Source organism: Idiotropiscis lumnitzeri, chromosome 10, assembly GCF_059441095.1.
Source record: "Idiotropiscis lumnitzeri isolate Australia: NSW breed Sydney's pygmy pipehorse chromosome 10, RoL_Ilum_1.0, whole genome shotgun sequence".
In the NCBI taxonomy this organism is placed as follows: domain Eukaryota; kingdom Metazoa; phylum Chordata; class Actinopteri; order Syngnathiformes; family Syngnathidae; genus Idiotropiscis; species Idiotropiscis lumnitzeri.
Window position 1 is genome coordinate 9,722,398 of NC_142400.1, and position 17,181 is coordinate 9,739,578.

Below are 17,181 nucleotides of genomic sequence, written 5' to 3' on the forward strand. Positions count from 1 at the left end.
CTCCACTAGCCTAATAGTCTGCACATTAAGTATTTAGCAGGCTGCTGCCAGTGGTGGGCACGCCAAGCCATCAGTCAGCATGCTGTCATTGTTTCAGGCTGGTCCACGTGGCCCCAGTCCGTTCCTCGTTGGCGACAACCAATCGCCGTCAGGAACATGCTCACTACATTACGCGTCCAAGTAAACATATAATGCAACTGGGCCCCCTTGTTGAATCATGCATTAACTGTAGCGGGTCACATTTTTTGAGAAACCTTGACTTAATTTTGACTGACCAAACCCAAGCCTGATTCCTTCCAGACTTGAAGAAATCGCCTAAATTGAATCTTTGTGTTACAAATGAAGGCAGCCGAAATGTAAAAAAAAAAAAAAAATCTGCAACAAAGTGCCACAATCCAATGACTTTCAAGAAATGATGAATAAAGTAATTGACATCATTCAGTCTGAAAAGAGTTACATCACAGTTGGTGTCTTTCTCCTCAAAAGAAGCGGTAGAGTACACTGTCCTGGTGGCCTACAAAAATAACCCCAAGAGCACGATTCATCCAGGAGGTCACAAAGTCTACTACGGAACGATGTGTTCTGCCTCTGTACTAGAAGTGTTGTAGATTGGCCAACAAGGTCTGTTATTCAATAGTCTTGTTGTCTTTATTTTTAGTCACGTCATCACTCAAAACTAATAAAGGGTTCTTCTCTGTTTCATGTCTCCATGCTGTTCCCATGTATCGCAGAGACGAAGGAAGTGGTGCGTCGGTAAGTACATTTGATGATCTGTTGTCACCCTGTTACGAGCATTTTACTATTGTTGCAACCCATTTTATAGACGTTAAGAACAACATTTATATATTTTTTTAAAAACAGCCTCTGAACATACATGTAAAGGATGTTAGATTTTTAAATGTAGCCTGTAATGAGTTTGACAGACCACCAAAAGCATATTGCTAGCTATGACATCCACCTGCCTAAGATCGAACATTTCCTTACTCAATATTATGTGTTCTATCTGGGACTTGTGCTTTCAATATTGAGAAATTTAGAATTGGTTATTCCATTGATTAATTGGATAAAAAAAACATTTTACCCCTGATTACTGTTTTTTGACCAATTATTCTCATTTATTTGGTGTTTTGTGATTAAAAACTCAACAACAATCAAGGTAATATCACATGAGAGGGATTGGGATTGGGTCACCAGCCGTTTTGGGACAAACTCAGTTCCAGGTTTAGTCTTTGTTTTCCAAAGAAAAGCAGACATTTGTTTTGGTTGAACACAATATAATCAAGTTTGCTTTTGTGAAGAACTACAGAAATCGGAATAATTATTGTTGAGAGTCCCAACCCACCAGTTGAGAATCACTGCGTCAGACGAGCAAACCTTAAAAGAAATTCTTATCGAGATATTCTCATTACTTTAACTTTTTGTCTAATATGGATAATGGATTCAAACAGTTATAGCTTCTGTGTCTCTTTCGACTGTAGGTAAAGGTGGAGGGCCTTTCTAAGGCAGCTCTCATCAAAAGTCTGTCTCCTAGAGTCATGTTGTCCAACCATCTCCTGCCTAAAGGGACCAAGATGAAGGTCAACCTAGAGGATCAGAGTCGTCAGAAAGTGTCCTTCAGCTTCTCGCAGACCAAGAAGCCACTGCACAGCATTTTCGTTATCCCTTCCAGCCCTGAAAAGTCTGACACTGAACCTCACACTGCCTCACCACAGCCCACAATCGACAAAGGAAGGCCTGTGGACAATAAAAATGAACAAAAGCAGACTCATGCAGTGCCAATTTCCGCGGAACAGACATCATCCCAGGTTCCAAACTTTGCTGCTAAACTGAAAATAGACTTGGCAAAGATGCATTTCAAGAAGCAAATTCTCAGTGTGTCTGTGACGAGAGAAAAACTTACATCTGTTCTTCAGGAGGAGACACCCACCTCTAATTTGCTGGTTTTGCAGAAATCGGCAAGTAACAACGAAACCAAATTCCCAACTTTGCAGCATCAAAATCCTTTAAGTGTCAGCCCTGCTGACGAGTCTCACCGTCAGTCATCCTTGAGCCGGACTGTATCAAGTCTCAACAAACCTGCTGCGTCCTCAGGAAAAGAGGAGGAGAATTCCAGTCATGAGCAGGATACAAATATATACAAAAGGAAAACCAGGTCACAAACTGACAGACGAACAGAGACTGAAGATCCAGTCCCAATATCTTCCAGACGCAAATCAGGTGACTCCAAAAGTAAATCAAGTTTGGAAAGCAGTAGCAAAGCAGTAATAAAACGGTCTTCCTCTCGGTCACGAGGGGAGGAAAAGGAAAAAAGCTCATCAAAGCGATCTGAGAATCATGAAAGGTCATCTAGTTATACAAAATCGGACCGTGATTCTAGGTACACATCTTCGCGGTCACTGCGATCAGACAAAGATCGGAGAAGATCCAGATCAAGGTCCAGATCCAGGTCTAAATCTAGAGGCTCGCGTACCAGTTCATCTCACCCAAGATCAGAGAGATCAAGGGGCGATAGAGGGTCCCGCCCCGAAAGATCTTATTATCACGATTCCGATCGCAGATCATACCGGAGTTCTCCACGAAGAGACAGACGAGGATCTCGTTCTCGGAACGACAGAAATCGGGACAGTTCGGACTCTGAAGATGACCATCGCAAGACGAGGACAAGGACGAGTGACTCTAGTCGATCATCCACCTATTCAAAGTCCTCGTCCTACTCCAAATCCGACAAAGCATCGAAATCTATAGATTTGCCTCTTTCGTCAGAGTCATCTAAAAGAAGTCAAACCTCATCTTCAATGTCAGAAAGGTCTACTTCAAAGCGACTGTCAGATGCCGACCCCCAACGTAAATGCTCTCCAGGGGTGGAAACAAGGCATTATAAAACCAGCTCCAATCATACATTAGACGCCAATAGAAAATCCAACTCTTCCATTCATCATACGCATGTGGATAGTGAAAAACACGAACATGAAAATCTCCTGAAAAGCAGCACTAGTGACACGCAGTCTGATCAAAGGAAAAAATCGCAGGCAGGCTCTGTTTTAGAGGAGACTTGTAAAGAAGAGAAAATTAATCCGGTCGACTCTAAGCCGAGCGCCTGCTCCAGATCTTCAGAGGAAGTCAGTAAACATGATAGACAATCAGAAGACATATTTCATAGCCCCAATGACGAACCAAAACACGAAGCTACCATAAAATCATGTTTGCTAGGTGTAACGGAAAAAACGAGTGTAAATTGTATTCAAAAGAGTAGTCAAGAAGACGACAAGGATAGCGAGTTGACAGAGACGCATTGTAACAGATTAGAAGGCCCAACGTCAAATCTCGAAGTGGAGAAAGAAATGGCACCATCTACAAGCTCAAACGAGAGCTTGCCAAGTCCCAGCCTTGAAACGGTAAACAATTTGGTGGATATTCTTTCTCCTCAAAATATACCCCATGTGACTTCAAATGCAGCCACTGAAAGTTTAGTCAATAGTAGTGATGTTACAGTGCACAGCTTGGACATAAAAGATGTCGACTCTTCTCAAGAGTCTGCGCCTGTACCGAATAAAATTGATATATTTGCCGCACCTGATGCTCAGACCTGTAAACCGACGGAAGCGGCATGTAATGTTACACTTGCCACTGAGCATGCTGAAACAAATGCACCAGTGCAACCAGAGCAATTATGTAAAACTGAAAATTTGATAACTCTTGAACCAAACATAGATTATGTTAAACAGAGCAGTCCTACTAAAAAGTCCCGGTGGGACATTGTTGGGCAGAATGGCCCATGGGGTGAAGAGTCACAGGAGACAATTTGCGCAGAACAACCTAAAAAGTTGGTCTGTGTGAAAAAAATAGAATTTTCCAAAAACCAAGCTCAGATAGAAATGATACAGAGCACGCATGAATCTGAAAGTCATCCCATGTCTGAGCAGGAAACGAAAAGCCCAATGCAGTCACATTGTTACGACCACGGGGAGTCTTCACAGGGCACCACAGGCGTTGACCATACTCAGAAATTGAACTTAGGCCAGCCTCCGTGCAACAATGATGCAACACACGTCAACAGTGATGCAAAAATGGAGAGCTGGAATGGTGTGAAAGAGAAACCTGAAGACCACACCCACAAAAATGAATCAAATAATATATTAACCAGCCAGGAAGCCGGAGGAGGACCGAGCGATGCCAGTGATAGTGACAATTCTGAGTATGACTCTGATTGCGAAGAGGCCATAAAACGTCTGCACTCAGTGGTGGTTGTGCCAAAAAATTCTACTGTGTCAAGTGAATCGCATGACACCGGACACTCCTCATGCAGTCCAGTTGTCTCAGAATCCAACGTTACTAATGAAGTGACCAATGTGAATTGTCATCAAGTCCAATATCAAGTTAACTCTCAACAGAGACTTGAAGAAGGTGTTTCGTACAACACTGGTGCTCTTTGTCAATCCCAGAGTAATATGATTGACAGCACTAGTCACTTAGAGGGCTCCAACTCTGCTGGTGTTTCACAGCCTTTTCCCGCTTGTCCTACCAACCTCCACCAAGGTATCACAAATTTCAAGCACAGCCTTGACGTTCCTGGACATTACGACCAACTGCATGGCCAGCATTACATGAACAACAGCGCTGAACTGATGCTCGCACATTATCAACATTCTGCCAGGGTTGACGCCGTCAATGATGGCGGCGGATTCAACCCAAGCTGGAGTTTGTCCCAACCAGAACAGCCCAGTAGTACATATCAACAGCCGGACAGCAGCCATGGACCATTGTTACCACAATCGAAACTTTCAGAATCCTTTCCTAGCGTACTGCAGCATGGACATCACATTGTCTCCTGGAACCACCAAACCTCCGACAAGCCGATAAGTAAAACTCCCTACCTCCATGTTTATCAGGATCATGCAAGTGAAATCCACCCAGACTCACTCACTAATGACCATGACGATTATTGCCGGGCTAAACCATCCAATCAAAGCAAAGCGACCGTCGAGCGCAGCGAACCGCTGGGACCGTCAGGTTTTGTACAAGGTCACGAAATAAGCAGCAACAGCAAGTGCCCCACTGTGCCTGACCCACCGAGGGTTGACAGCTTCAAGGCGCACAGAAGCAGGGGTCCCCCCAAGAAAAGACGGCCTGAGATCGAGTCCGATTCGGACAATGAAGCTGAAGCTGGACCGACTGCCAAGAAGGAGCGTCAAGGAGAAACTGAAGATGCTAAAGAGACTCCAGTCAAACTTGAGGTTGTTCGTCCGTCACTCACTCTGCAGCACTTTCAAGACTCCAATCGATGGAAAGAGTTTGCCAAGACAAAGAAGATGCCCCCTTATTTTGACCTGATTGAAGAGAATCTGTACCTAACTGAGCGGTAAGATTTTAACAATTTTATATTACTAGATAGTTTCAGACTTTCAAAGTTCTTCACTGTTTGTAGGAAGAAGAGCAAATCTCATCGCGATATCAAGAGGATGCAGTGTGAGTGCCCGCTGCTGCCTAAACAGGACCGTTTAAGGGGAATGTTGGCGTGCGGGGATGACTGTTTAAATCGGCTGCTGATGATTGAATGGTGAGTTGAGCTATCCGCCGAAAACATGCGTCGTTCGACAAAGCTCTTCAGAGAAATAGAAAGATTGTAAAATTATGTGTCACTGTAGCTCATCACGGTGCCTGAATGGACACTATTGCTCAAATCGACGCTTTCAAATGAAGCAGCATGCCGACTTTGAAGTCATCCTCACCGAAGACAAGGGCTGGGGTCTACGTGCAGCAAAGGACTTGCCTTCGTAAGGATTTAACTGAAGACATAGCGATGTCTGCTGCTCTGTGGAATTTCTGGCAGATATTTACATATGTGTTTTGATTCTGTCACAGAAATACCTTTGTGCTAGAATACTGTGGGGAAGTGTTGGACCACAAGGAGTTCAAAACAAGAGTAAAAGAATACGCACGGAATAAGAACATCCATTACTATTTCATGGCGCTAAAGAATAATGAGGTAAGTTAAATAAAGGGGGAATGCAACGCACACTGATTTATAATACCATCCAATTAAATGATTGTTCTTAATCAAAAATGCTTGACTTTGCATTCTCTTTCCAGATTATCGATGCAACACTGAAGGGTAATTGCTCTCGCTTTATGAACCATAGCTGCGAGCCCAACTGCGAGACCCAAAAGGTACTATCAAAGGAAGGCGTTTAATAACCCGGTTAACATGCTCATTCGCTGACTATTGATTTTCATCTCATTTCAGTGGACGGTCAATGGCCAGCTTCGAGTCGGGTTCTTCACCACCAAAGCAGTCGGTGCAGGAACTGAACTGACGTTTGACTACCAGTTTCAGAGATACGGGTATTTATTTTTTTTTTTTTCATCCATGTGTGAAATCCTCACAGAATATTTAAATGCATGACTGATGCGTTAATTTTCCTCTGCTTTAGGAAAGAAGCCCAGAAGTGCTTCTGTGGCGCTCCTAGCTGCAGAGGCTTCCTGGGAGGGGAGAACAGAGTCAGTGTCCGTGCAGCTGGAGGGAAGATGAAGAAAGACCGGCCGCGGAAGAACGCTCTCACCACAGTCAGTTCACTTCACTTCTGGAAGATGTTCAAAATCACTTCTTTGTAATATTTTTGTTTTGTTTGTTATATGATTGATGTCTTGGATGAATTTAAACATTTTTTTTTTTCATTTACCATCTATCGTGTCTGGTGTTCTTCAGGTTGATGAGGAACTGGAAGCGTTACTAGAAAATGGAGACGGCCTCTATGATGGGAAACAAGTGGTGTCCCTTTGCAGGCTCATGGTCCGCGTGGAAAACATGGAGCAGAAACTCACCTGTCTCAAGCTCATACACGTAAATCAACATAAGAACAATGTTAATATACGAGAGGTGTGAATTTCTTTACATGGTCGGGTGTTTGTGCCATGCAGGATACACAGAATCCGTCATGTTTGAAGCTGTTCTTAGATCATCACGGCTTGTCTTTGCTGTGGATCTTCATGGTTGAGATTTCTGAAGCCAAAGGCAACTGTGCTAATAACATCAAACTGCAATCCGAGGTGAGATGAATTGCTGTGTTGCCGTGAATTCATTTGTTAGGTCACATTTTTGTAGATCAGAAATAATGCACAATCTATTTCTCTCCAGATTATGAAGACCTTAGCCGTGCTACCCATCTCCACTAAGAACATGCTGGAAGAGAGTAAGGTCCTTACATTTATTCAGCGATGGGCCCAAACAAAAGCACTCCCTCAGCCTACAGAGATGGACGGTTACTCCAGTGAGAACACTTCTCGTGCTCAGACGCCTCTTAACACCCCCGATGGTTCCTCCTCCAAATTGGGACCGGAATCTGACAGGGACTCCTCCAAACCTGCAGTGGACCGCCGCCTTAAAATCATCAGCGAAAACAGTCTGGACAGTGCGCTCTCAGATGCCAGCAAAGCATCTGACGGCAAGGAGGAGGAAGAGGAGGAAGATGATGAGGAAGAAGAAGAATCTGCTCCGAGTGCCCTGCCTGATGACAAACAACATAAGGTAGACACGGTTAATGAAGCTGCTGATCCAGTGAAAGAAACTCAAGAAGAACAAGTGAAAGAAGTCAACGTGCAGAAACAGGAAGAGACAGAAATGTCTTCTGAAAGTCAGGAACAAGTTCAAGTGGAAGAGGTAAAAGACCAAATTGAGTTGGAGGAGAAGCCGTGTGAGGTTCAAGTGGACATCAATGATGAACCAAAGAAGGAACTCGAGGGATCTGACAAACCTAGCGGAGAAGAGCTGACCGTCCAGGCACCAACAGTCACGACTGACTTGGAAGGTGACCAGCCGACAATTGAATTTCAGGACCCAGAGATTGAATCAGTTCAAATAAATATTCCTCAGGCTCTAGCTGAACAGCCTGTGGAGCAGGTAGTAGCCAAGACAGAAACACCGGAGGCTGAAAATCAATCCATTGGCCCAGAGGCCCAACTGGATGAACCTGCCCCTGCCGCGCCCCCAAGCTCTGACACCCCAGAGGTCAGTATGCCCACTGAAGATACACCAGCACCAGCCAATGAAACCCCCTCTCAAGACGAAGAGGATGGTGTTTCTGATGTGGAGAGTGAGCGCAGTCAAGAGCCACAAGTCAATGCTTTGGACATTAGCAGCATGGCAGCCAAACTGTTGGAAAGCTGGAAGGATCTCAAGGTAAGATCGGATTTGAACTGATAAATGTGTTTAAAAGTGTCATGTGTCTGACTTCTCTTCGGGTTACTCTTTCGGTTCAACCGGGAGTGTTGCGGCACATGCTGCTGTAGTTCATGCTGAGCGTGCGCTTCAATATCCGCCAGACAAATGTTGCAATGACGGACTGTGGTCACCCCTGTCAAGTTTGGATTATATTTATTCATGAGTCAGACATGAAATTCTCTGCATGTCTTTCAGGAGGTGTACAGAATACCAAAGAAGAGTCAAGTAGAAAAGGAAGCCAATGGTAAGTGAATTTTACAGCTCTTCAATCACTTTCATAATTATTTCGAAAGTGTTATTAATATCAACCGCATTGTCTCAAAACAGATCGCACGAGAGATCGCGACGCAACTTTGACTCCGCGCAACACATCTGGTAGTCGAGAGCGTGAAAGGGAACGTGAAAAGGACCGCGACAGGGACCGAGAGCATGACCGGGATTGGGAAAGGGACAGGGAGCGAGACAGGGATCGGGAGAGAGAAAGGGACCGGGACAGGGAGCGAGACAAAACTCCACGCAGCAGTGAGAGGCGGAGGCGACGGTCCACTTCCCCACCCTCATCCTATGAGCGGAGCAGCCGGCGCACTGAGGAACGGTAGGAATTCGCACCATCGGGAGTGTTTGACCTTGGTGTCCTTTAGGATGTCGAGCAGTTTTGTTTTGTTGTGCGGATCATTTCAGGTTTGACCCATCAAAGACACCGAGGGGTGTTAGCGGCAAGGAGCGCAACAAGCTGTCTACAGAAGAACGCAGGAAGCTGTTTGAGCAGGAGGTCGCTCAGCGGGAAGCTCAGAAACAGCAACAGCAGCTTCAGCAGCAGCAGCAGCAGCAGCAGCAGCAGCTTCAACCTATGGCCTATGACCCTGCCTTGGCCTATGCCTCCACTTCTGGCTTCATCACCTACCCACCTGGATACCCCCTCCATACATTTGTGGATCCCACCAACCCCAACGCAGGCAAAGTACTACTACCCACCCCTACCGCTGACCCCACCATGACCTATGAACAGACTACTCCCCAAAGACTTGTCTCAGAGCTTGGGCTTCCCTCGCCATCATCCACTTCACAAGCCACTCCTGTCTCTAATATCTCTCAGCACATCACCACCGCCAACCTCACGCCTGCAGACACCCAGCAGTATGCCCAGCCCGCCGTCGCAGCCCAGGACTCCAGCGTGTCTGTCCTCTCCGTGCCCGCCCAGACGCCACCCCAGGTCCAGGGCCAGCAGGGCTACGCCACTCTGTGGGACCCCGCCACCCAGCAGGCCGTGACGGTGCAGACGCAGCCAGCGCAGCAGTACGCCGCAGCCCCGGCGCAGGGCGCCACGCCGACGGCAATCTACTACCAAGGCCAGCCGTGCCAAACCATCTACAGCATCCCCACCGCATACCCTCAGACCAACGCACCAGTCATACAGGTGGGCTAGTCATCAAAGTTCAAAGGGAATGAATGTTTCACCCCTCGTCATGTGTGTATTTAGGACTGGGATGACCTTATGACTCTTAAGAACACTTGATAGCGTCTAATTTGGGGATTTTAAACTGCATTAGTGAAAATTAAGATATTTAAAGTGTACTGTTCCATATTATTACACACAATGGTATTTTGAAGAAATTTAAACTGAAAATATTGCAGTTGAATTTGAACCATCAAAGCTATTTCAATTCAAAACATATTTACAGGGCTAACATAGTACTCCTTACTTAATAGAAGCTTCACAATACTTCCACCCTATTTTTGAATACTCAACTGAACCTGATTAGTTTTTGTAGTAACACTTTTCACCACTAGGCGTCAGACATCACTTCCTAATGCTCCCACTGTTTCTCTTTCATCAGAACTGAAGGGAGGCCACATGTTTCATGGCAAAATGCTGTCCCAAAGCGAATTGCAGCAAAGAGAATTATGTTTTAAGATGCTTTTATGTTCACCAAACTAAAAGGCAACATTATGTACATTATGTAGTATGTTTGCATAGGAAGTTAAAAACACTATCAGCCATGAGCATTTTCATCTCAAGTTGCCACGACAACAGCAATCAAAAAGTACACAAACTACAGCTAAGAAATTGCTCATCGCTGAAGCATTTAGTTTTAAAGCACTCTACTGATACCTGCAGGACTTAAGTCAAACTGCTGTGAAAATCGAAAAATGTCACTTAGACCAATAGTGAATCATTATTTGCACAGCCTCAAATGAATTTGAATCATTTCTTCAATGGTGTTTGTCTTTTTGTCATGCTGTTATGCAGGCGTACTCCGACCCCTCAGCCAGCTACTTGCACAACCAGACGGTGTATCCTGGCCAGCAAGGCGTGGTGGTGCAGCAGGGAGGCACAGTCACCACCATCGTCACGTCCCAAACTGTCCAGCAGGTAATAAGGCCAGCTTAAGTGCGTATGCAATTTAAAATCCTGTCTGAGAAATATTTTTCTACGTTTTTTTGACATTTTTATGTAACCTTTCATATTAATGATGTGTTGTTTGTGTCATTGAGTGTTTGAATGGTGGTTCAAACTACAGTGAAATTATTATTTTCTTAATTTCTCAACATCTCTTGTTACTGTGCAATGAAAAGCATGTGTGTGCGATTATTCATCATTTTCGCTAAAACGTGAAGAACTGCAACCCTGTTTTTGACAACTGCTTGTTTTGGTTTGACTCGTCTATATTTTTGGCCGTTGGTGGTCTCAACAAATTAAGCAGATTGGTCACAAGGATTTGAGCAAAAATCTGTACCTTGCCGTGTGCTACATTTGGTCACAAGGGGGTAGTGTACATCTACACTTCTTAACATTAACAAGAGCTTTGCTTAGTCATGAAACTCTGTAAACCACAATGGTCAGACATAATATTGCTTGTATGATGATTATCTGGTGATTCTTATTTTCCATGGCAGCCTAAGCACATATTACAAGTGGTAATTTGGACTACCGTCTTGTTTTTTCCTCCAGGAAATGATCGTACCCAATAATGTGATAGATCTTCCTCCTCCCTCTCCCCCGAAACCCAAAACTATCGTTCTACCTCCCAACTGGAAAGTGGCGCGGGACCCGGAAGGAAAGATCTATTATTACCATATTACGACAAGGTGAGTAATGACTGTCTTTCCATACGGTATGTATGCATATATAATTATCATTAATTAATAAAATATAATTAATCGTATGCTTTATTTATTTTTTCCCTTTTTTTTCAGGCAAACTCAGTGGGATCCTCCAACCTGGGATGGAAGTAGCGACACCAATCTAGACCATGACTCTGAGATGGACCTGGGCACTCCCACTTATGATGAAAATCCTTCTAAGGTGAGCTTTTAAAAGACGCATGGAAACATCTTGTCTCTTATTACAAAAAAAAAAAAGTGCAATCTTTATTGTGCTCTGCATTATTGAGGATATTTCCTCTTGGCTTTTTCGTTTGCTTTCCAGAAAGTTTGAGGTTGGATGTGAAACAAGATGATAGTGTTTGTTCTTTGGGGCCATTTAACTTGATTGCGCTGGTGGTGTTTTATGGAGGGGAACAAACGTCATCACGACACCAAATGAGTTCCTCCTCGCGTGTTTGTCGCTCAAAAACAAAGACGATCTCGAAATCTTGTCCCGCCACTTATCTTAATGTCCCCTGGGCTCAGGTCCATAACGTGAGGATGAGATTTGCTCTTCTTGTCTTCCACCACCTCATTTTGTTTCCCCTTTTTCACTTCTATCCCCACTGAAAATAATGGAAAGCATCTGGGCGAGCCAGAAATCATTTATTTGATTTTTGTTTTTTTCTTTTGTGGCGCTCTTGTAAATGTCCCCTTTTTGACTCTAGCTACACTTCGGGGCGAAATGAAAATGAAGTTTAAGTGAAGAAGCACCACAAGGTCACACAGATTTAATTTCACAACACTTGAAGATGTGACATATGCTCGTCCTATTATAAACTACCTCACTACTGTCCCAACCCTGTTTGTGTTTCTTTTTGTAATCATGGCACTTGGCGCCCCAGCTGTTCTTGGCGTCTGCGTGGTGGTCACAGCGATTGGACATCCTGCCAGGATGTCCGCGCTTTGTGTCAGGTGCTTTTTGATGCCCCAGCTGACCTCCTTGGTTACTGTTCAGGGCGCCAGCTGCCATTTTTGATTGTGGCACAGTTGTGCGCTCTCTAGATTTTAATTATAGATGGCCACTATACTGTTGCTTTACTGTGGTCATAACGTATTCCACCACAGCCGAGAAAATGCCTGAAGGAAGTTCAAATTACACCTTTAAAGGGCGTCGCATGAAATCAAACGTGAACCTGAAGTCATATGGGAAATTTTTTTTTTTTTAGTTCTCAACCAAAACAGCTGAAGCAGACACCTCCAGTGAATTGGCTAAAAAAAGTAAAGAGACATTCCGCAAAGAGGTAGGCATCTCCCCCTTTTTGCTGACCTCTGTTGAACCTGTCTTATCACTTTTTAACATGTATGTGTGTGTGTGTGTTAATGTTCCTCAGATGTCCCAGTTTATTGTGCAATGTTTAAATCCTTATCGAAAGCCAGACTGCAAACACGGCCGAATAAGCAACACAGAGGACTTCAAACATCTGGCAAGAAAGGTACCATTTAACATGCTTAAATAATAAAAGAAACACGTCCAACTCTGTGAAGGGTAACATTAGCCAAGAGGCTGTTGGCTGGTGGGACAAAATAGCGATGCTTTAAAGCAATGTTGATTTTTAAATTATGCAGCCATCTTAACTAAATTTCACCTTGGAGATTTTTACTACTTCATAGTTCCTGGCGGGGAGCAAATAAAGTCAATCCAAGGAAAAATGTACAAATAAGAACTGCGAAGCCACACATTTGTTTATTTATTTATTTATTTATTCCAAAGTTTGGACACACACATTCATTTAAATGAATATGTAAAGTTTGAATTACTACTTTAAAGGTTACATTTATTTCATAATTTAAAACCGTTTCCAGATGTTCTAATGACTTTCATCAAACTTCCCCAAGGATCAAGAATTACACTATACTTTTCACACACATTTTTGCCTTGTTGAAATTAGCCTGTTGTGAGCCACAGATAATATAAAAACAAGTGTAATGTGACGTAAAGATGGTAGTAAATTTAATCAATTGAACATTTGGTCGGTTGTGTTGTCCGAGACTAACGCCACAACCTCTCCAGTTCTCTTGATTTTGATAATACTGCTGAGAGCAGGCTGGCAGCACCTGATCAAATTAGGCTTCCATCCCAGCCCGCCCTCCTCGTCCAGCACCTTGGTCAAAACTCTGGAGCTTATGTGAAAAATTATTAAGGATTGCAAAAAAATTCAAAATCCAACTTGAGCATCTCCCCCGGGTGGCTGAAGGAAGCACGATCACTCGATTTTTTTTTTTTTTTTTAAAGATCATATTTAACCAATTTGTTTAGACTTGCCTCCTTAATGGTGTCATGACTTCTCCGGTTATGTGTGAGCAACTTGTTTTTACAGGTCTCCTATTTCCCCCAGTACAACATAATTCTCAGTTCTTTTTTTTTTTTTTAATTTCCTCCTTAAAGGTGGCTTTAAACATATTTTTTAATCTTCCTGCTCAAAAAACTTGAATTAATCAATAAAATTAATGAATTAGCCAGCCCTACACTATAACTGTCATGCCTCGCCTACTAATGCGTTGACCTTTTCCCCGCCAGCTAACCCACGGCGTCATGAACAAGGAACTGAAGGCGTGCACCAACCCCGAGGACCTGGACTGCAATGAGAACGTCAAGCACAAGACCAAGGAGTACATCAAAAAGTACATGCAGCGATTCGGCGCCGTCTACAGACCCAAGGAGGACACGGAGGTCTACTGAGCGCACACGTTTGCCTTTTCCCACCCTACGATCCCGCTTTATTTATGACGCTACTTTGAACCCCGTAAGAGGTCCCGGAGACAAACAGGGGTGCTACATACAGTCTCCACGAACTGTCTTTTAGTTAATTTGTTAGGTGGTTTTAAAAGGCTGTGAATGAAGAACAAGCCAACTTGGTTTCTTTGACACTTTCCACTGTTGAAAATGGATCAATGAACAGTCTGCTTCATTTTCTGGTGCTGCTTTTAACTGAGGAGGTCCAAGCTTCCACTCGTCGAAACGCCTGCAGGACTTTCTATAAGCCGCTTCCGAGCTACTGTCCGCTCCAGGTCCACAATGTGTGCTGGTCATCCATATTTTGTCATGCATTGTCTTTTTATCCGTTCCGTCGGTTCGGATGTCGGGAGCACGGTTTGATTGCTATGTTTGATGTGTCACGCCCCCTCCTCATCCTCACTTCCTCTTCTAAATCGACTCAGAAGAGTGTAGCATTGCAGTTTTAACTTATCCACTTTAGTTTTTAATTAATCTAATATCAACATAAGGAACTCAGCCTTTTAATTCATTCGCACCCTCCTTTATGTCTCACAAACCATCGCAGCCTATTGCATTAATTGTTGATATATTAAATAGTAGTTTTGGGAATGTTTAAATTAACAGGAAACTTTGTAAAATGACTATCATTTCATGGTTCTCAAGTGTAAATATGTTATATTATTACCAAATGTGTATGCAGGAGCCACAAGTGACCAGCTCGACCCTGACATCCAGACTTCTCACCCTTGCCGGCTCGTGTCAGCGCAAGGGGACAATTCTTTTTTTTTTTCTTAATTTTTTTATGTACAAAGTAATTTTCACCCTACTCGACTGTAAGTATTGTGCAAGCACATTGTCATACCGGGTGTACAAACATTTTAAAAGATAATAAACTGTTTCTTTTGTACACCTTTGCTGTGACTTGACCTTGTGGCGTGAGAAACTGAGCCCTTTTAATGCCGAGGTCAAAATTACTGCTTTTTAGCCTACTGTGCCTTTACACAGATCCCTTAGAAGGAGGTTATTGCTATGGCTGCACTTTGTAACTGACAGCATGGATGTGTGGTGTGACCTTTGTGTCCACTGTGACAGCTTAAATAGAAGACAGATAATTACCAACTTCGATAGGGATAGGCAGTGTAAAATGGCCATGCCAGGGGCAATCTTTGGTGCTTAAGGGGCCTCATTTGAGTTTTCGAACGGACATATTGGCCCTGTAGTGGTAATTTGTAGTCATTTGCATTGACTGCCATGCCTCCCAGTTCAAATGCAGATTTGGCATCTTCAGCCGTCAATGGCAGTGAAAAGTAATTAACCAGTTGGATCACCACCCAATCCTGACATTCCCTCGAAATTCCCTGACAGCATTCTTGCAGCTCTTATGACTTTCATACGAACTGTAACTACAAAAAACCTGGGTTGACTCAATCTGTGTCAGTACAGTTGAAATTAAAGCGCAAGATTGTGTGGGGAGGTGGAAAAATGACTTTTGCAGGCAGTGTAAAAGGAACTTGTGTTCATGAACATCTGTAACTCTCCAGCCAGAGGTTTGGCCATAATCTGGCATTCGTGTGACAACCTTGATTGGAAACATTAGCCCGTTTTTCACTGCCAACCCCACCCCCCCCCCCCCCAATTTATTTTCCCCCCAGGTTGTTGTTCTTTAGAAATGGTCCTAAAACAGAGGAAGGGATGAAGTCAACATGGGATTTTTCTGGATTTGGATGAAGAGGTCATCAAATTCATCCATTTTCTGTAGTGCTTGTCCTTAGGACCCTCATGAGAACAATGAACTTGTACGGTACGGTAATGATATCGTCTGTTTAAACACAAATTGTCGTTTTCCTGAGATTTTGCCTGATGGAATTTTTTTTAGTTAGTTTTATTAATTTGCATTAGTAATAGTATAATTACTAAAGCGTGGAACTGTCATGTGGAATAAACATTTTGCAGTGGACTATCGAACGTAATGGGAAAAGTAATGATATCGTCTGTTTAAACACAAATTGTCGTTTTCCTGAGATTTTGCCTGATGGAATTTTTTTTAGTTAGTTTTATTAGTTTGCATTAGTAATAGTATAATTACTAAAGCGTGGAACTGTCATGCGGAATAAACATTTTGCAGTGGACTATCGAACGTAATGGGAAAACGTCGGCGAAATGCTAAAAACAGAAGTTTTCCCATAATGCCACGGGGTATTGACATCCGTATGCGCAATTGTGTGCTTTAAACACATGCGGGAAAATAATGCTATGAATTAAGCGTTTAGCCAGCGTTTTGAACAACATTAACTGTTAAGCTAACATACTGCGCCCAAGATGTAACACTTGTGGCAATATCCTGCCCTTTCTTTGTTCTGCGTGAAACTGAATGGCGGCTCAATGGCTCACTGTCCAAAAGAAGGCTCTCTAAATAATACGATTGAGTGAGTTGACAGTGTCAAACTTTGCCGTTAATCCCTATTGCGTGCGTCTAACAGTTTGTGACGCTACCATGAGCCATGCAGGCGTATTAGAAGAAAAGGGAAAAAAAGATCATTAACAGATTGGATTTGTGAGAAGAAACTTGCTCCACTCTATTTTCCATACAGTCTTCTTAAATACCACTCTTTCCCTTTGGGGTTCTTTTTGAATAGGAAATGTTCTGATGCACTTAAATCCCTTGATACGGGCCAGCGCAGTCCAAAGGCGTCTGGATTTAGAACAACCCCAAGACCCTCACTGTGTAATCCATCAAGTCGGTGTGAGTGACAGAGAGTTCACAATTGTAGGTTGCAGGCCAACTCGACAATCTCTTTCACATTTCCAAGAAGTTCAGCAGAGTAAATGAAGGAGAATCCCGAATGGCGATGAATGAATACTGAAATATTTAACGCGAGGCGCCAAGAAGCTTGAGAGACTGACCCTGAAGCCTGCAATTAAAACTAAGTGGCTCCGATTTACTTGGCCGGATGAATCATCTGCAGGTATTCCAACCTTTATAACTCTATAACCTGCACTTTTTTTGCAGGAATTCTAGCAACGAGGCAAGAAAAAAAATGGAAACTGAAGGTCAGAGATCTTGTCTTCCAGTTTATGAAAATCAGTAGTTTGCAGT

General features: G+C 43.4%; 1 protein-coding gene across 2 annotated transcripts; it reads left to right on the forward strand.

Moving 5' to 3' along the window:
- The first annotated feature begins 1,483 nt into the window (after positions 1-1,483).
- On the forward strand, positions 1,484-14,497 carry setd2 (SET domain containing 2, histone lysine methyltransferase). 2 transcript variants are annotated; one of them, XM_088307020.1, is made up of 20 exons: positions 1,484-5,359; positions 5,426-5,557; positions 5,646-5,774; positions 5,863-5,986; positions 6,091-6,168; positions 6,245-6,342; positions 6,432-6,564; positions 6,707-6,841; positions 6,919-7,047; positions 7,136-8,176; positions 8,414-8,462; positions 8,546-8,813; positions 8,900-9,179; positions 9,315-9,635; positions 10,470-10,592; positions 11,172-11,308; positions 11,417-11,525; positions 12,535-12,609; positions 12,700-12,801; positions 13,887-14,497. In XM_088307020.1, exons 1-20 carry the CDS (start codon positions 1,536-1,538, stop codon positions 14,046-14,048), a joined length of 7,449 nt encoding a protein of 2,482 aa, XP_088163146.1. In that variant the 5' UTR covers positions 1,484-1,535; the 3' UTR covers positions 14,049-14,497. The 2 variants fall into 2 exon arrangements, with proteins under 2 accessions (XP_088163146.1, XP_088163145.1); XM_088307019.1 differs by having other exon boundaries at positions 8,900-9,635.
- The last annotated feature ends 2,684 nt before the right edge of the window (positions 14,498-17,181 follow it).